We start from the raw sequence: 19,795 nt of genomic DNA on the forward strand, positions 1-19,795 counted from the left end.
AATTCTGAACATGAGTTCAGCCATTTTTACCAAAACCCTGGCTTTAGGCTGACAGTTTCCTTACACAATCAGGATTTGGCTGTCCCTTTATTTTTATAAATGGTCAGAGTTCAGCTTGAAAATGGCAGCAGTGCCCACAGATGGGACGTGTGGATGCTGTAACATCTAGCTTGGTCTTTTTTCAGAGTTTTTATATTTCACCATCTGCTGTTGGAAAAAAAAATGGCACACTGTGCAATACAAATAAAATGTAGCTGAACATTTTACTTGCATTTCCTGTGATTAAAAGACAGCACAAGTGGTCATTATGTGGCTTTCCAATACTGGAGCTGTTTTGTGAGTCACAGGAGCTCACACAGACATTTCCGCAAATGAGTACTGCTGTTTCTCATTCAGAGGCGCGCACATGCACATGACACCTTTTTCCGTTTGTGGTGCACAGGCTCCTTACGTGTAGAACTTTCTCTCTTGGTTCTGTCTTCCCAACTTTTTACAGGTAACAGGAGGCAGCGGCAACTTCACATGGACCTCTTCCAATCAGACGGTGTCCACTGTCACTGTGAAAGGGGTGATCTCAGCAGGGCTAGTCCAGGGACAAAGCACAGTGCAGGCTAGAGACGTCCAGAATCCTTTCCATTTTGGAGAAATACAGGCAAGTCTCCAGCGGAGTTGCTGGCAGTGCTTAGTATAAATGCAATTAGATGCCTGGTCAAATTGGCACTAACCTGGTTTGACACAAATTTCTCCTTCCCAAGAAATCTGGTGATTAAAGGTTAGGGAGGGAGGGTGGCAGTGAGGAAAATTCTTTTGCACAGAATTCTCAGCAGCCTTATCAAACTACAATTCCCAGGATCCTTTAGCGGAAGCCATGATAGTTAAAGTGACTGAAAACCACTATACATTTGCAGTGTGGACGGGGCTCCTAAGAACAGGTACATCCTTTGTGATCACTCTGGAAGGATACCAAAAGGCCACCTTCTGCTCAGATATTTTTTTCCTAGCAGCTGTTAGTTATGCCTCCAGAACTTCAAACATTGTGTAAGCAAACATCTGAGTATACTTAATGATTAGGGAAAAAATGAACATTTGGGCCTAAGATGGCCCAGTTCCCATATCAAAATAAGCTGCGTTCTGCAGTGCAGAATGCTAATCAAGCACATTTTGCCTTTGTGTGCTTATTTTGCATGATTTTTTCCCCATTTGTCACGAAAAGAGACAAAAGTTACACAGGGCTGAAGGATAGCAGTTCTCCTAAGCAGCCCATTGGCTTTGAAGATCTCACCAGACATTCCGGCCCACGTTACTTTTGAGCCTGTGTAACCACAGTGGCTAGAAACTTGCTTTTAAAAAAAACACTAGTTTCTCAGGGAGCTGGATTTTGTACTCGCTACCAAATTCTGGGCTTCTTCTGCCCTGTATAGAATTACACTTGTACTTGTGCATGTATGCAAACACAGGCATTGCCCAGCTGTTCCTAACAGTAAGTTGCATGTTGCTGAGAAACAGACTGGAGGGATTGAATGAAAAGTTCTCACTCCTTAATAACTGGAATGCCCATCTAGACCCTCTCACAGAAGGAAATCCTTAACACACATTGACTATATTTTTAAAGAGTTTCCTACACAATCATGAGGGCTAGGAATATACTAGTTATGGGCGGCGGGGGGGGGGGTCTTCTCAGCATTCTCTGATTGGATCCAAATTAAATTGGCAGTTTCCATGTATTCCACCTTTCCATGGATAGACTCCCCCCTCCCCTGCTCATGTTGTAGAGATCAGCAGGGCTGCAGTGAGAATGGACAGGCAGGAAAGTTCCATTCTGCTGATGGAAAATTCAGCCAGGATCCAGCCCCTTGCCCTTAACTTCATGGTGCTTCTATGGCTCTTTTGTTTCCTCTGCTGTTCCCCCCTCAACATGGGTGAGCTGTGTTTCTCCAGCTTTTTGAAGAGTTTCCTTGGGGCAGTTGAATTCTGTAGCCAACTGATCCCTCCTTCCTTGGGGTCTTGGGTATTCCCTACTCACTCAGGTACGTGTGCTCAAGCTGTCAAAGATGGAGTTGCTGCCATTCCATGCAGACGCTGAGATCGGACAGACCTTGGAGGCTCCACTCACGATGTATCACACAGAGAAGGAGACAGGGGAGACGATCGCTTTCACTGACTGCTCCCTCTTAGCCCTGGATGTCAGTATGGACAAGCAAGGCGTGTTCGCCTTGGATGAAGAGGGTAAAGGGGCAGCTTTTTTGGCTCTCTGCTCCCACCCTGCACGCACAAGCATAGCTCCACCCCCACTCCACAAAGATGGTTCTGATTCCCGCTGTTCAGAAAAATCCCGGAACAAAACCAAAACCAGCTTTCAAGCAGTCATTTGCCCATGGCCACCTTGCTAGCTTTGGAAGGGAGAAATCGGAGCCAGGGCATAAAGGGGAGGACTGCTGCTCAGTGGCAGATTGCCTCCTTTGCCTGCAGAAGGTCCCAGCATCCCTGGTTCTTCAACCTTCAAGTGTCTTGAGGGCTGGCAAAGACCCCCTAGAGCTGTTCCTAGCTGGGGCTTGGCTACTATTTCTTTTCCTTTCTCTTGATCCAGAAGGCCAATGGCACTTCCATCTTCCTACTCATAACATCACTCTGGGGTGGCACCATTCCCCAAACCCTGATCCCCGTTAGGTCATTGTGGTCTCATCCCTTTCACCCCGTCTTAACCACGGGCAGTTGGTGGTCAGTTGCATGCCTGCACACTCCTTACTCTGATCCCCCCCTCATTGCAGAGCACTCCCCCAAGGACTAGAGGGAGGCGCCAGGTGCAGCAGTTGAGCCCCCAATGATCCGCTGAGCTGTTGGCCGTGTATAGACAGGGCTGGGGGTTCCATGCGCTCCATTGTGGCCCTTGCAGGCATGTGATGTTCTGTTCTTCTTTACAGGCAAGCAGAAAGCAGGCCCGACGTTCTGCTCGAGCATCCAGTTAGCAGCAAAGTCTCTGGGACACACGCTGGTGACGGCTAGTGCCACAGTCTATGAGGAGTATTTTGAAACCAGTGCCACCTTCGCAGCTTATGAACCTCTCAAGGTGAGGAGGGTGCCTGCATGGAAGTGATAGGAAAATCAGCGAGGAACTTGGCCTAAGATGCGTTTCTCTCTATGGCAACCAGGCGGTGAACCCCGTGGAGCTGGCGCTGGTGACCTGGCATTCCACAAAGGAAATGGTGTTCGAGGGCGGCCCTGGCCCTTGGGTTTTGGAACCCTCCCGCTTCTTCATAGAACTCACAATGGAGCAGGAGGACAAAGTCCATGTGATGGAGGTCCGATTAACTGCCAAGAGGAAGTCAAACCAGTATATTTACCGGATCACGTGCCTGGAGCTGGGGGAACAGGTAGGAGGAAGGTGTGTGTGCTTCCTTCCATCCCCAACTCTCTTGCCCATAAGGGGCAAGCTGCCCTCTCTCGGCCCCATCCTCCACCTCTGTGCTGCATTTACAATTCGCAGAGCCTGCTGGCTGACCCCCTCCCTTCGCTTGCTCCCCAAAGGTCTTGACATTCCAGGTGGGCAACCATCCCGGAGTGCTGAACCCTAGTCCTGCTGTGGAGACGGTGCAGGTGAGGTTCATTTGTGCCCATCCTGCCAGTATGGCTGTGACACCCGTGTACAAGCTGGCAGCTGGCACCCCGCCTTGCCCCTTGCCACAGCATCACAAGCAGCTGGTAAGTTTTCTGGGAAAGTGTTTACCAGGCTGCTGTTTTATCTCAGTGCTCCAGGTTGTTTGGGGAATATTGGGAAGAGGTTGGACAAACTGTTTCATGAATGTTAAATTGATAATAATATTTAAACTAATGGGAATTGCAGGGCTAGAATGGAAAACCGCAGAGGGGCTGCCACCAAGATCTAGCTTGGAACTATATATAACTGTGTACCGGAGCCCTCTTCAGGCAAAGCAGGGAACAGAGGCTACCATTTTTGCCTCAGTGATAGGAAAGCAGCAAGAGGCTTCAGGGTGGTTCCAGGCCAGGAATAAACGCCCCAAAGTGGGCCGTTCATCAGCAGAACAGAATCCCTTCCTGTTGTTCCTGGCTTGGGATTCCAGCTCCTTGCACTGTTTGTAACTCTTAACCTCAGACTTGCGGAGGGGCTGTGGGTCAGTGGATGAGCCTCTCTGCTTTGCTGGCGGAAGGTCCCAGATTCAATCCTTGGCATCTCCAGTTAAAAGGACCAGGCAGGAGGTCATGCGAAAGACTTCCGCCAGCGACCTTGGAGAGTTGCCGCCAGTCTGCATAGACAATATTGACCTTGATAGACCAATGGTCTGATACAATATAAGGCAGCTTCATGTGTATAGTGTCTATATAACTTCTGTACCCACCGTGGCTCCAGCTTCTGGTCTAGCGGTTGCATCTCCCATCTTGCCTTGTATTCATTCAAGTCTGGCTTACATACGCAGGCTTAGGAAAGGCAAGCTATTGCCCTGGTTTGGTTTTGGCAATGCCAGAAGCATATCCCCAAAATTTTAAATTAAATTCCCTTCAACTTGGCTGTACATCCCCACAGGGAAACCTCTGCATTATGGTATTTGTGTGTGGATGGGTGGCAGAAAGTGTACTCTGTGTTAGCTTCGATCCCAGAGAGATGGTAGTTTTCCTCTAGAATCCAGCTTCATGGTGTTAAATGCGTTCTGGTGGGCTGTTGGGGTGCCCACAGGTCCCCGTGTCCAGTTTACGGAACACAGTCTTGGAACTAGCTTTGTTTGACCAGCACCGGCGAAAGTTTGACAACTTCAGTTCCCTGATCCTGGAATGGATGTCAGCCAATGAAACCCTTGCACACTTCACTCACCCCCGGTCCATGCAGATGGTACCAAAGAATGACGGGACTGGACAAACCAGGCTTCACGGTACAGTTTCTCATCACACCCTGAACAATTTAGGCAACTGTGTGTGTGTGTGTGTGTATGAGAGAGAGAGAGAGAGAGAGAGTGAAATAATTATGTCTCATCTCTGATGCTTAAAACAGTCCTCCATGAATCTCATGATGAGCAAGGGTCTTGGCCCCTTCTTAAAATGGCAATACCTGTTACATTTTAAATCCTGCCTCTTTCTCCTTCACTGCCTCTGCTCCCAATGCCAGGGCATCAGCTCCTAGAGGTTCATCAGATCAAAGGGACTGTTCTGATTGCAGTCAGCTTCGTGAAATATTCAGAAAGAGGCAGCCCCAAAGTGAGTACTTTTTCAAATGGAGCAGTTTTTAAAAAACTCATGCAGGGTCACTCTGCTTGGCGGGGGCGGGGGGGGGCGAATGTGTATCCCTGGTGTTGACGCTGTTTGTGTGAAGGCACCCTCTGAGGCAGTGTTTCTCTGGTTTGTGTTTATGAACAGGAGGTCTCCAACTCCCCTGCCTCTGCAGCTGTGGAACTGTCACTCGTTGAAGATGTGACGGTGGTTCCCGACAATGTCACCATGTACAACCACCCGGATGTAAAGGTAGGAACAAGAATGGCACTAAAGGAGTGCTTGGGACAGATCACATTGTCTGTCAGTAGAGGAGGAAATCCCAGTCCCAGCCACATCTTTAACTTACCCAGTTTGAAGAGTAACATCCCCAGCTCCAAGGCTAGGTTCCTCGCCTTCTTTGTGGATGTTCTAGAATCTTTGGTTTCTTTTCTTAGTCTTCTCCATCCCCAAAAGTAGTGATAACATTACTCTTCTTAGGGAAGGCTCTGGGAGAAGTGGCTCTTTCCTTCCTCTCCCTTTCTCCCACCGCAGCTGAAAAGGGGGAAACCATGTGAGACGGCCAGCTGCAGGGAGGACAGAGAAGTGGGAAATCCACTGCCTTGGATCCTCCAGAGGATTTCTACAGGCAAGGGGGCGATGGGCAATTTTTGGCAATTCCTGTCACCCACTGAAGGCTGGTGACTCCCATCATGCTGTTGCTAGGGGGTGGGGGATCCCTTTTCCCCAGAATCAGCATTTGAGGAAGGCTACAGTGGAATGATGAAGGCGAGAAGGTCATCGTCTGCTTATGGAAATGTGTTGTGTCAGCAGAATTATCCAGCAGATCCAAGCCCTAGGCAGTTCATACAACCACTGAGGTGTAAAGATGACGCCGCTGGATAATCAAAAAGAGTCCAGTAGCACCTTTAAGACTAACCAACTTTATTGTAGCATAAGCTTTCGAGAATCACAGTTCTCTTCGTCAGATGCCTGGTACAGAAACTTGATTCTCGAAAGCTTATGCTACAGTAAAATTGGTTAGTCTTAAAGGTGCTACTGGACTCTTTTTGATTTTGCTACTACAGACTAACACGGCTAACTCCTCTGGATCTATGAACTGCTGGATAAGCACTTGACAATATGTTACATTTTCTCAGTCAACTCTCCATCTTGTTTAGTAGCCAAAATCAAATAGACCCCAACCCCACCTTTACTTTAGGCGTGAACGGGTGGACATGCATCTATAAATGCAGGCACATCTTCTCATCGTCTCTGGCTCTTGCGTGTATTGAGAATTCCTCTGTTAAATCCAACCACCCTCCAAAGAGCCTTCCCTGAGCCTAAGGAGCCTTTTCCCAAACATACTCTTCCTGCAAGAGAAGGCTCCTTAGTCTGGAGGAAACCTTCAGACTTTTCTCAGTGGAATGGTAACCAGCAGGTGTCTGCATAAAGGCTTGGCTCTTCTGTTCTGCCAAGCAAACTTGTTGTTTCACTCAAGGATAAACAGCAGCCTTGGATAAGCTGGTGCTTTCAGGCCGGCTAATCAGAGAAAGAGTCAGGCCTGATCCCGCTCTAAAAACCTTGCTTATTTTTGTGCCTGCCCAGGAAGCGTTTGCACTGGTGGAAGGCTCCGGCTACTTCCTTGTCAACAACAGTGCAGAGGAGATGGTGAACATCACCTACCTGGAGACAGAGAGTGTGGTTCATGTGAGTGCCTTACACTGGGAGTCCTGATCAGAAAGAGAGCAGGGAGTCTCAGAGTCTCCCCTGTAGAATTTCACTAGAGGCCTTCCTTTGTGTCCTCCTCCTTTCTGAGGCAAGGTAGCTGCGGACCAGGGTAGAGCCTCCTGTGCAGTGGTCTGCATATCTTTGGAATTCCCTCCTCTCAGAGGCTGCCAGGTGCCTTCATTGTTGGAGTTCAGGCTCCGGACATGTCTATTCCAGCAAGCTTTTAAACATTTCTATTCATAGAATGATAGGGTTGGAAGGGACCTCCAGGGTCATCTAGCCCAACCCCCTGCACAATTCAGGAAATTCATAACTACCTCCTCCCTCCACACCCTCCAGTGACACTTGCTCCATGCCCAGAAGAGGGCAAAACACCATCAGGATCCCTAGCCAAACTGGCCTGGGGGAAATTGCTTCCTGATCCCAAAGTGGCATGTAAGAAGGGGCCACGAGAAATAAGCACTGATGTAACCCTTCCTGCCCTCCCTCTCATGATCTGCCCAGGTTCACAAAATCAGCATTGCTGTCCAGTGGCCATCTAGCCTCTGCTTAAAGACCTCCAAAGAAGGAGAGCCCTCCACCTCCCAAGGAAGCCTGTTCCACTGAGGGACCGCTCTCACTGTCAGCACACTCCTCAGTTTACTAATATCTCCTCTTTGGTTTTGCTCTACTTTGTAAATAGCCCGTTTGCTGCTAGGTTTTTTTTTTTAAGTTGTAATTTTAATCAGATTGATCTTTTTGCTACTGCATATAAAGGTGTAAGTTGCTTTGAACTGAATTTGTCATTTTGGAAAAGTGGAATGTAAAATAAATGTCAGAAATATGATCTCGCCAGGTCGAGTTCATCCTTATCAGTGATTGCATTTTCTTGAAGGTCATTCCAGTCCTCCCTGGTTCTCTGACCTTGGAAGTTTATGATCTCTGTCTGGCCTTCCTGGGACCGGCTACAGCTTATCTGAGGGTATCCAATATGTTTGAGCTGGAAGTGGACCTCATTGACAAGGTGAGACCAGCATCAGGCTAGCCAGAAATGTTGCCAGTCAGCTACAGATGCTGAATTTGCAGGCAGCGCCTTCAAGAACATGGGATTTCATTTGCTCTGCCATGTGCCCAGACATCTCTGTGTGTGTGTGTGTGTGTGTGTGTGTATGTGTGATCTTTGGGCTGGGTCTCTGTGCTACAAGTGTGAACATCTGTGTGGCTGCATCTCAGATACACATGGCATATTCAAGCGTTCTTACGGGATTTTTACTTCAAAAAGTGTTTTTAAAAGCTCTCTGTTTCCCAAGATCGAGGTCGGCAAATCTGTGCTGGTCTCAGTGAGAGTCCTGGGATATCATCGACACCCCTTCCGGAGCAGATACTTCATGTACATGCGACTCCAGTTGAAGGCAGCCTCCCCTATCGTCACGCTTATGTAAGTCCTGCACTGTAACTTGTCAAGTTCTGCACTAATTTGTAAGTCACTGCATGGCCTTTTTGGTAAAGGTTGACTTGTGGCACCAGTGAGGTACCAGCATACCTCTGCTGAGAAAAGCAACGCCAAAGAAAACCAGCTTCAAGTAGCTGAGAGCATAACAACCTTGCTGGAAGTCACAGTAACCCCAACACATCGGTCATAGGATGGGAGGATGACAGCGCCCATGTTCCACACAGGGAAGCAGGCACCCCCCCACACACACACACACACACCAGCACGCTTTACTGACATCACCCTGCCCCTCACACCTACAGACCAGAATAAAGGCAAGAACAAAGGAAACAAATACAGCAGCCTCCATGGTAGAGAGGACTGGTGTGAGCTCAGCTGTCCAAGAGCAGAGAGGCCTCTGTCCGGTTGAAGCCCCTTACGGAAGTATGTCCCTTTCACAGGCAGACGCACAGGGATGGAAGTACGGCCCCTCCAGCCATTTCATCTTGACGCCCCCACAGTTCACTCAGTAGAAGGAACCCTCCCCAAACACTCAGCACTTGTCCTACATAAGAGTTCTGGTCCAGGCAAGGAGAACGATGTAAGGCACTTTGGGTCCCCATTGGGGAGAAAGGCAGGCTGTGGTCTCTGTGCTACGAGTGTGTGAGTATCTGTGTGGCTGCATCTCAGGTACGCACGGCATATTCAAGCGTTCTTATGGGATAGCAGCTCACAGGAGAAAAGCAGTCCTGGGAAACAGAAGTGAGGGGGTTGAATCCCACGAAGGGGAAAGTTGGGAAGAAGGCAAAATTCACCTTCCGGCCAGTAGAAGACCCCAGACTATCAGCCAAGCTTCTATTCTTGATGTAGTGGTTAAGAGTGATGGGACTGTAATCTGGAGAACCGGGTTTGATTCCCCACTCCTCCACGTGACCTTGAGTCAAGTCTCAGCTCTCTCAGAGCTCTCTCTCAGCCCCACCCACCTCACAAGGGGATTGAGGTGGGGATAATAATAACATACTTTGTAAACCGCTTTGAGTGGGCATTAAGTTGTCCTGAAGGGCGGTATATAAATTGAATGTTGTTATTATTATTCTTTTCAGTGGGCTCAGTATTTTATACGCCGCACAGCTTTAGCTTTCATGTTAGCATTTTAAAAATTGGTTTTCTTTGTTTATAATGTAATTGTTAGCCACCTTGGGAATTTTGTAAAATCAAAAGGCAGGAAATCATGCATAATTCAATGCTACAAGTGCAACATTAATGAAGTCCTAGTACAGTTTACAAAAATATAAGCAAACACCACAACATCTTTAAAAAGTGTTAGCAAAAGATGTTTATGCATAAATGATCAAAGACTTGAACTACAGTGTAAGAAAGATCACAAAATATTTGATTCGCTAAAACCAACAACTGTTTTTATTTCAGGCTGATGGAAGAAGTGGGTGAATACTCTGAAGTATACTTGCTCCGAGCTGTGGCAGTGGGACAAACAACTTTGGTAGCCACGGCCTGGGACAAGATGGGGACAAAATTCACATCTGCACCTCGGAAGGTGGAGGTGAGACATCCTAGCTGTTTGTGTGTGTTTATTGCCGTTGTCTAGGAGATCTTTCCCCCTCAGAAATGCTGTTGAAAAAGAGCTTGAAAAATGATGTAAATGATGAGATCCCTTGTACGAAACAGGTAGATCTCTGGAAAGCTCTTGTGGTACTTCTGCAAAGCTGGAAGCTGGCCTTGGTTTTTAGAAGGCACTGCTGAATGAGAAGATAAATTGCTCCAGCATCCTTTTTCGTGTGTGTGTGGGGGGGTATGGTTAAAGACAATCGTGAATCACAAACTTTGTTTCTGTTGTCCACGACAGGTCTTCCCACCATTCAAACTCATCCCAAAGAAAATGACCCTCATTCCACACAACATGATGCAGGTGAACTGAGAATCCCAGGCTGATTAAGTATTCCCATTGTCTGTCCCCTTCTTTCCTTGTGCCCCAGCTTTGCTTTCTCTCTCTCTTTCTCTCTCTCTCTCTCTCTCTCTCTAAATCTAACACTTAGCGGTGGTGGAGCCTGTGAGGTGCTGCAACAAAGGGTCAAAGGCTCAGTGTCCAGCTATGGCTACTGCTGCCTGCTTTTGCCATCTCTTCCTGATGTCAAGCATGTCCCTGAAGGGAGTGGTGCTCACTCCATGGCTCATGGAGAGCCGCATTTGCAATTACCTTAAACCAAAAGAGCTACATTGACATCCATCTCTGGCCCATGGCATGTACCTCAGGGAGGCTAGCAGCTTACTGGTCCCTCAGGCAACAGCTGTTTCAAGATGGGAGCCAATTGCCAGGCACAAGCCCTGTTAGTCCAAGGGCCTTCCCACTTTCCCAGAACATGGTGCAGGTGTCACACTGAGGAATGGTGCTCAGAAGAGCCACAAATGGCATGTCAAAGGGACATGTGGCTCCCGAGCTGAAGGAAACAGTGTCCCAGCACAAGCTTGACATCCAGCAAAGAAGTGTGTCCAGGAACCCCTCCCCTGTAGACTGGCAGGAGCACTGTGGCTTTTGCGTCCTATTTGTATCCAAGGTGATGTCCAGACGGAGGATGCTTTGTGTCTTGTTCTTCCACCTCTGCCAACTTCCTGTGTGTGTGTATTTGCATCAAATGGCAGGTGATGTCAGAAGGCGGCCCACAGCCACAGTCCCTCATTCACTTCTCAATCAGTAACCAGACTGTGGCCATGGTCAATGGACTCGGACAAGTCACCGCCAGGGCTGTGGGCACAGCCACTGTGCAAGGGACCATTCGGGCCGTGAACGAAGACACGGGGAAAGTCATTGTTTTTTCACAGGTACTTCCTTCTTGCAAGAGATGGGCACTCACTGGAGCCTTGGGAGACTCAAGTCCCAAAGAGTAGAACTGCTGTCGCAGCTTTAATGTGCTTGTCCTCTCCCCGCCCCATCACCCCATAAGCCTGAGTACCGAATCCTCTGTGGATATCCAGAGTCCCGTCTTGCCTTCTGTGTCTTGCTCATTGCTGCAGTGTGACAGAAATCTTGGGAGAACAGGATGGAATGTTTCTTTGATGGGGTGGGTCCTACCCCTGTCCTCTTACTGCACTAAGCAAAGGCCCCTGAGGCTGGAGGAAAGCTCTTTGGAGGGTGGTGAGTCTGCCAGGTTGGAAACGAGTGGCTGGGCTTCTTGGCAAGTGGGAATCATCCCCTGAACAGTCAGTTCCTCTGTAGATTGAAACGTGAACATCCAGCTCCTCTCTTTATCCTTTGACTGACCCTCAGCTGCTTTCAACATTTCGTGCCTTCTGGGCTATTGTCAGTTTTTAAAGCTTCCCACTTTCTCCTTAGGTTAATGAACCATTATGTTTTTGGTTGTTGTGGGTTTTCTGGGCTGTATTGCCGTGGTCTTGGCATTGTAGTTCCTGACGTTTCCACAGCAGCTGTGGCTGGCATCTTCAGAGGTGTAGCACCAAAAGACAGAGATCTCTCAGTGTCACAGTGACACAGAGATCTCTGTCTTTTGGTGCTACACCTCTGAAGATGCCAGCCACAGCTGCTGGCGAAACGTCAGGAACTACAATGCCAAGACCACGGCAATACAGCCCGGAAAACCCACAACAACCATCGTTCTCCGGCCGTGAAAGCCTTCGACAATACATTATGTTTTTCTCTAAGAGAGCTCTACCTTGGCTGTGGGTGGGCCCCTTGTGCTGCCTCCATGATCCACACAGGGACCAGCCAAGATATCGTGATTTAAGACTGCCCTGGAAGTTCTCACTGCCTGGAAGTGGGGAGGGAGTGACCCGATCTTGACTCTGTATGGGCTACCAGTCAGCCTCCCGGTGCTTCTGTCTCTCTGCTGCACCCTCATGCTGCATCCCTGCCCCTGCAGAGGAGCCCCAAATGGAGCAATCTGTGAGACGCCCATCCTTCCCTTATTCCCATCTCAGCCCTTTGCCTTGCTCCACAGGATCAAGTGGACCTAGAAGTGGTTCAGTTGAGAGCAATAAGGATTTACGCTCCTGCCACCAGGCTCATCACAGGCACTGAGGTGAGTCTGCCATGTAGTAGTATCTGTCTCGAACCCCTCCTCCTTTGGATCATGCCCTTTTCCAGATCACATTTCTCCATATCTTGAGAAATTGCTGGTCAGACAGTGAATTTGGGTCCCAGAAATTGCTCGGACAGATTACCTCTGGTGCCAGTCTTTCTCTTGGCCTGAGACCCTGCCCAGGATCCCACCCCAACACAGGACGTTTTTGCCCTGGCAATAATCCACGTCACACTGAGGACCAAAGCCCAGAATGCTGACTGCACAAAAACGTGAATGAAGATTGTCTTTGCAGATGCCAGTGTATGTTGTGGGACTAACCAGTACCCTGACGCCATTCTCCTTTGGGAACGCCAATCCAGGGCTGACGTTCCACTGGGCCATGAGCAAACGGGACGTCCTGGACCTCCTTCCCAGACAGTCAGAGGTATGGACCTGTCCTTTGCTGCCCACCATAATTCCAACAAAATGGTTTCGCAGGGAGTTCAAGTTCTCTTCGTCAGATGCCTGATCAAAACTGGGCCGATACAGAAATATTGATCAGGCATCTGACGAAGAGAACTTGATTCTCGAAAGCTTATGCTACAATAAAATTGGTTAGTCTTAAAGGTGCTACTGGACTCTTTTTGATTGAGCCTAAAATGAATCCTGTGTAATCCCTTTCAAAGGCATTTTAAAATCGGCAGCCTTGCTGACAACAAACGAGGCAGGAAATTCTTTTTTTTTTTAAATAAACTTTTTATTAACTTTAAAAACAACATACAGTGCGTAAACAGGAAAACAAATTACACAATATTAAAGTCAACTATAATACAAGAAAAAAACAGATAGCTTATAATAGGCAGGAAATTCTTGGTGGGGGGGGGGTGGCTTTCTGATTGCTCTAACCTTCTGTAATAAAAAAGGGATCCTGGATAAGTTTCCAAACCAATTCCTTTCTCCTCCAGGTTTCCCTGCAGCTTTCTCCAGAGAGCAACTTCGCTATGGTTGTGCACGCAAGGACCGCTGGGAGAACAAGCATCAAAGTGACGGTGCAGGCTCTGGATGCCCACAGCAGGCAGTTCGAAGGGAACCTCACTGAGCTCGCGGATGAGGTGCAGATACTGGTAAGGCCCCACAGACTTCTCCAAGTGCCTTTGTTAATTCCTCTCATACTTATCCTGCTTTTCTTCCAAGAGGCTCAGAGCGTCATGTACTGGCCATTGTAGCTGAGCAGGGAATTGAATCCATTTCATTCTGGTCCTGTGATCTGGCCACACACTGGCCCACTTTGCGGAAGACGGCACTGGCCAGGGCCGGATCTAGGGTTGCCGGCGCCCAGGGCAACCCTGGTCTGGCCCGCTGCGTGATGACATTTCGGTGACGTTATCACGCAGGCAGAGCGGCGGAGGCAGTGTGTGGGGCTGGGAAGCCGCCCGTGCCATTCGCCTCCCCGCAGGCGAATGGCGCGGGCGGCTTTGCAGCCCCCCGCGCTGCCTTTCGCCTGCCCTGCAGGACGGGGCAGCCGGCTTGTCACATGCGCCCTGTCCTGCAGGGCAGGCAAAAGGCAGCGCGGGGGGCTGCAAGGCCACCTGCGCCATTCACCTGCCCTACAGGACAGGGGGCGCCCCGGCCGCCCCTGTCCTGCAGGGCAGGTGAATGGCGCGGGTGGCTGCGCTGCCTTTTGCCTGCCCTGCAGGACAGGGGACGCGTGGCAAACCGGCCGCCCCCTGTCCTGCGGGGCAGGTGAAAGGCTTGTGCGGGAGGCTGCAAGGCTGCCCGCACTGCCGCTCCCGCGCTCCTGGCAGCTGCTCCCGGCACCCCTCCCTGGTAGCGCCGGGGGCAGACTAACCCCCCTGCCCCCCCTCGATCCGGCCCTGGCACTGGCCTCCACATGTTTCCACGTAATCCCAAATAGCCGATTTTCTGTTCTTGCGTGTCTCTTTTCCTACCAAGTTCAACCTTGCTTTGGTCCTAACCCAGATAGCATTCCCACAGAATTTGTAGCAAAGAGTTCAGTAGCACCTTTAAGACTAACCAACTTAATTGTAGCATAAGCTTTCGAGAGCCACAGCTCTCTTCATCGGATGCCTTGCATCTGACAAAAAAGAGCTGTGGCTCTCGAAAGCTTATGCAACAATTAAGTTGGTCAGTCTTAAAGGTGCTACTGGACTCTTTGCTATTTTGCTATTGCAGCCTAACATGGCTAACTCCTCCGGATCGTAGCATGTGTAGTTTTTAACTGGTGATTTCATGTGCAGTCGTTAGTGTATGGTTGCATTGATCTTCATCCCATTCAAAGTGTCCCCAGCTGTGATATCTACACATCAGACCACAGCAAAAGGCAGAGTTGCAGGCCAGGCTGCCTGTCTCCTTGTCAGTGCGCATCTTTAGGCCTGGACTGGAGCAAAGAACTCCCAGCCAAGTGAACAGAACTAAAGGGCTGGTGAGTCTTTTCCACTCATGCCAGTGGAAGGAGCTTTTTCTTGATGCAAGAGACACTTACGTTGGGGGAGGGATCCTTATACCAGGAAAAAATGACGCCATTAGTGAAACAGATCTCTGGGATCCAAACTGAAGTGCCCCCCACCCCCATCAGAAGGCAGCTTGCTAAGTGAAGCATTTTACAATGCAGGTCTGTGCAGAGTTACTCCAGTCTAAGCCAGTTGTAATCAGTGGACTTAGACTGGAGCAACTCCATATAGGATTGCACTGTTATGCGTACACACACACACACACACACATACACACAGCTGCATGTGTTCCAGTTTCCTTCGCTGCAGCTCCTCCCAGCACCACCTCTCTCTCCCCACCTCATCCCCTGCAATCAGCTTCAGTTTCTGAACTCTCCTTTACCTCATTGGACAGGGGATCCCACTGTTGTTTTCTCAGCAATGCTCCACATTAAATATATGCTTAGTAGTAAAAGAAATCGCCTTTTAAAAAAACCAATCGGTAGGTATTTTGCAATGTAGAGAAGATGCTCCTGGCATCTAGCCATGAAAGTGTCTGAAGCAATCGGGCTGGATGCTCTGTACCACCAGTGGAAAGGAGAGGTCTAGGATGATCTTTCCTGCCTTTTCCTCTGAGCCCTGAAACAGCAGTGTGGAAGGGGACCCAAAGAGCCCCACAATATGGGCAGCAGCAGCGAGGAGGGGGACGCAACTAAGAGTATGAGTAGAGCCCCTGGCGTCGGTGGAAGTTCCATTAGTGGAAGAGGTGAGGGATTTTTTGCCTGCTTCCCTCTTCTCACTACACCTGTCTGCATTGTGTGGCCCTCCCCAGCCTTTCTGACACTCCCAGAGGGCTGCTGGGGAGGGTAGGAAAGGCCTCCCTCTGCCAGCACATTCCTCTGGCTGTACATAGGATCTAATCCATTGTCTTGGTGTTGACTTTTTGCTATCCATAAGAAGCAAAAAAAAACCCCTCTGTATCCTTTGCAAATGTTTCAGGCCTTGATAGGCTGACATGAATGGGAAAGAAGGAGGTAAAGAGAACAGGGCTCCTGTACCTTTAACAGTTGCTTTGAAAGGGGATGCCAGCAGATGCCTCGTTGGCCTCCTTTGCACCCCTAGGTCACTTAAGCAGGTGAGATGAAAAGGGAGGTGCGTGGTTCCTGCCCTTCCCTCTGTCCACGGGATCCTTGTTCTGTCCTTACAGGTTTTTGACAAACTTCAGCTCTTCTCCCCAGAGTGCCCCACAGAACAAATTTTGATGTCCATGAATTCACAGCTCAAGTTGCTCACTAACAGGTATTGGAGTAAATACAAGAGGGGTGAGGAGGGAGGAGGGCAGAGGTGGGAAGAAGAAGACTGCGTTTTCACCTAAGAAAGACCCTGCAGTGCAAAGAAGCTGGTTTGCAGTAAAGACTCTCCCCTTTTCCTCCAGCTGGTTATGACTGGTGTGAAGGAACAGACATAAGCCCCCCCCCCCCCCCGTTCCTTTGAGTTGCTCCCCAAGAGGTCAGGAAAATCCTGTGGCTGTTTGAAGTCTTTACCTGGCAATGCTGCCCTTTTCCCTGGCTCCCTGGAGTTGCCTAAAACAAACTTGGGTGGCAGCTGCTGCCAGCGGTGACTCTGATTGTGTCTCCTGCTAAACAGAGTTGCGCATCTAGCACTCTGTTACCTGCACTGCTGTTAAAAGAGTTCCCACACCTCCCGCTTCGCTCTTACAAGCCAGCTCAGGAGCAGTCTCACAACTTCAAGCTATCGTGCTCCAGGGGTGGTGAGCTTAGATCACAAGACCAAATAAACATGGTGTGTTTCCAGAGATCAGACGTAATACATTCAAAATATAAGAAAGTTTAATAAATTAATAAAAAGAATACACAAGGTCTGTTCGAGCATTTGAGTTGAACAAGAGTACAAAGAAAAGGTGAAAATAAGCAGTCGCTTTCCCCTACACTCGGACAGACCTTCATGGCCTGTGCCCATCCACAGAAAAGCAAGAGCTGCTTCTCTGCATCCAAAGAATTTATAATCATGCCTTGAGAGACGCCGTCGTTCAGCCTTTCCTGCTTCAAGAAGAAGGCTTTACTGCCTAGCCATTTGGCTCTTAGCAGTCTCTGTCCTTTCAGGTGTGACATCCTAGCAAGGTGTGAGAGGGTAAGCAACTGCCCTGCTTTGGCCAAAGCTGTTAGAATAAGTAAGCCCCTAAATACTCGGTGCTTGACGGTTGATGGCTCAGTCCCTTGGCCTCGATCCGTACCTGGGCCACTTAGAAACTATATGTTGGGCAGGTGCAGTCACAGATTCACACTATAGCTTAAAGGGGTCATTTGAAGAGGTGCTTGTCAGTTGCCATTTTCTCTCCTTGCTTTTAAGTTTTTCTTTGTAATCAGGCTGCCTGGCTTTTTTTTTTGGCAAGAATCGTCTGGCCCTGTTTGCTTCCCGGCACATTTCCTGCATTCCACTAGCACCATATCATGATCCGTAATCTGTATTGTTTTGATTGTTATTTCTAAGCCAACTTGAACCAAGAGGAAAGGCAGGGTATAACTATTTTGATAAATAAATAAACTTATCATCTTGATTGTCAATCCTTGGAGGGGCTGCTGGGTAAAACTGTTCTGCCTCGTAACTGAGCCACCTGCAGGTTCATTCCAAAACCAAACTGCATAAGTAAACCCCGAACATGGAGTCGCTCCATTCCTTGGGCATAGTTAGTGGAAGGTCCCAGTACTTTCAGCATCTCGTGACTTTATGTGTCCATCACGGGCCATCAGGGTCCTTGTTCCATCGGCCCGAGGTCACATCAAGGGCACACTCACTCTTTGTTCCTTCTCCAATTCAGGGACGGGGCAGCCTTTGTGAGCTTCCAGCTCCTCCAGTGCCACCCCAACTCCTCCATCATTGAGGACGATGGGCATGGCCTTCTCAAAGCGGGAGCTGTCACAGGGACGGCCGTGTTGGAGCTGACCTCCTTGGAACCTTTTGGAGTCAATCAGACTGTCATCACGGGAGTGCGGGTAAGGAAGCTGCAGGGTGGGGAGAGTGTCGGACAAGCATCCGGGGGGCTCTGTTTCAGATCCCCAGTCTGCCATGGAAGCTGGCGGGGTGACCTTGGGCCAGGCACACTCTCCCAGCCAGATCTACCTCATCGAGTTGTTGTGATGAGAAAATGGAGAAGAGAACAAGGTAAGCCGTTTGAGGTCCCCACTGGAGAGAAAGACGGGTATAAATCAACCAAATAAATAAATCTCAGTCATGGTGGATTGAGCTGCCAGCTGGGTTGGACCCTGCAGTGGTATGTAAGGGAAAGGAGGATCTTCTTGTGGAGATTTCACAGTACTGCTCTAATACTGAGAAACATTGGCTGGCTTGCTGTGGAGAAGAGTGTGGCTGGATTTGTAAAGGGGCTCCTTATCTGAAACCCTATGTGATGCCCTGTGGACGCCTCTTCCTAGCGATGGATCCTTGCAACTGAATAGCATCCAGAACAGAAACTGAGGCATCCTTTCCTTTCCAGGTGGCCCCAGTGTCCTACCTGCGGTTGAGCAGCTCTCCCAAGCTCTACGTGGCCAGCAGGATGCCCCTGCGTGCCTTTCCCTTGGGCATGGCCCTTACCTTCACCGTCCAGTTCTATGATAGCATTGGGGAGAAGTTTCACACGCAGAACACCCAACTTTACCTGGCCTTGAACAGGTAAGGTCCTAGAAAGACACACGGTGTTAAAGGCTAACCAACGTTAGGTGAGCATGATTTGATTTTCAGGGCCATCACACCTGTGGGGAGCTGCCTCTGGGACTCTACAGCTCTTGAGTGTTGGCTAGTCACACCTCTGAAGGGGGTCCGTGCGTGCAGATAAGCAGTCATCGGCACCAACGGCAGGGATTTCCAGCTGGTTGATCACAAGTGATTTGCCGCTTGCTAGCTTCTGAAGCTTCTGCACACCCATGTTGTGCAACCAAGGGGGGGTCACACAGCCCCGGTGCCCGGTCAGCCTCTCACCCAGTTAGGGACACACGAGAGGCTTTCCAGGCGAGCAAGAGATCCAAAGGCCGATTCCCAGCCGGCTGTTGCTGGGTTTCATCCCAGTGGCTGCTGGTTTTCTCCTCTGCATCCTAGACACAAGCCCGTGGGATCCGAAGGAGAAATTTTCAAAGAGAGATGAGTGCTTTTGTAGCTTGAGATGTTTTTCACTTATCTGAAGTAGCTCTCATTAAAGAAAAGGTTGGCAATCACTGATTTACCTGTAGGTTTTTATGCCTTGTGTCCTACAACTCTGTTCCGCTGATGACAAGAGCTTTCTTTCTGCCAGAGGAAAAATCCATCGCTAGTTGTAAGACCTAAGACTGTGTTTTCTTGAAAGCGCTTTGTGTGTTTGAGAAGTATAATGTAGGCAATGCATTCAGTTCTCCAATCCATGGAGTCTCCATTGCATCAATCTCTGCTACATCTCCCAGTAGTCCACTGGTGACCCTGTGAATCCATCCAACAATTCTTTCTATTTGACCAACTGGATGTTGTAACTTCTTGAATTTCAGATAGGCCTACATTGGGCCAAGTGAATATTCTAAATATGCATAGCTGGAATGTCTGCAGCGAAGCTCAAAACTTTGTCACAACTTTAAGCTATCAGTTGGCCCCCCAACTGTGTGTGTGTATGAGAGAGAGAGAGAGAGACTGTTGGGCAAAGGCCCCTGTGCAGAACCCGTCGCCCTGTTTTACAGATTCCCCCTTTTGTCTTCAGAGATGACCTGCTCCTCATCCGTCCAAGCAACAAGAACTTCACGTACGTCGCCCAAGCAGTGAACAGGGGTGTGACCCTGGTGGGCATCTGGGATGAGAAGCACCCCGGCATGGCAGATTACATCCCTGTCCCCGTGGAGCACGCCATCGAGCCAGACCTCTCACAGCCGCTTGCTCTGGGCGACGTGGTGTGTTTCAGCACACCCCTTGTCAACCAGGAAGGTCAGTGGAGCGGC

At 49.3% G+C, this 19,795-nt stretch overlaps 1 protein-coding gene across 1 annotated transcript in view; it reads left to right on the top strand.

Moving 5' to 3' along the window:
* Positions 1-19,795, top strand: part of NUP210L (nucleoporin 210 like) — a 48,790-nt gene that overhangs the window by 18,998 nt on the left and 9,997 nt on the right. Inside the window, exons 12-32 of the mRNA XM_054973307.1 lie at positions 497-652; positions 2,028-2,226; positions 2,922-3,067; positions 3,150-3,371; positions 3,526-3,699; positions 4,691-4,883; positions 5,117-5,205; positions 5,365-5,469; positions 6,805-6,906; positions 7,802-7,930; positions 8,217-8,344; positions 9,767-9,899; positions 10,203-10,265; positions 10,997-11,176; positions 12,310-12,390; positions 12,686-12,817; positions 13,338-13,496; positions 16,030-16,121; positions 17,662-17,836; positions 18,337-18,512; positions 19,561-19,781. Of these exons, the coding sequence (XP_054829282.1) occupies positions 497-652; positions 2,028-2,226; positions 2,922-3,067; positions 3,150-3,371; positions 3,526-3,699; positions 4,691-4,883; positions 5,117-5,205; positions 5,365-5,469; positions 6,805-6,906; positions 7,802-7,930; positions 8,217-8,344; positions 9,767-9,899; positions 10,203-10,265; positions 10,997-11,176; positions 12,310-12,390; positions 12,686-12,817; positions 13,338-13,496; positions 16,030-16,121; positions 17,662-17,836; positions 18,337-18,512; positions 19,561-19,781 (3,055 nt within the window). The remainder of the gene's footprint in view (positions 1-496; positions 653-2,027; positions 2,227-2,921; positions 3,068-3,149; positions 3,372-3,525; positions 3,700-4,690; positions 4,884-5,116; positions 5,206-5,364; positions 5,470-6,804; positions 6,907-7,801; positions 7,931-8,216; positions 8,345-9,766; positions 9,900-10,202; positions 10,266-10,996; positions 11,177-12,309; positions 12,391-12,685; positions 12,818-13,337; positions 13,497-16,029; positions 16,122-17,661; positions 17,837-18,336; positions 18,513-19,560; positions 19,782-19,795) is intronic.

Source organism: Eublepharis macularius, chromosome 1, assembly GCF_028583425.1.
Source record: "Eublepharis macularius isolate TG4126 chromosome 1, MPM_Emac_v1.0, whole genome shotgun sequence".
NCBI classification, from domain to species: Eukaryota; Metazoa; Chordata; class Lepidosauria; order Squamata; family Eublepharidae; genus Eublepharis; species Eublepharis macularius.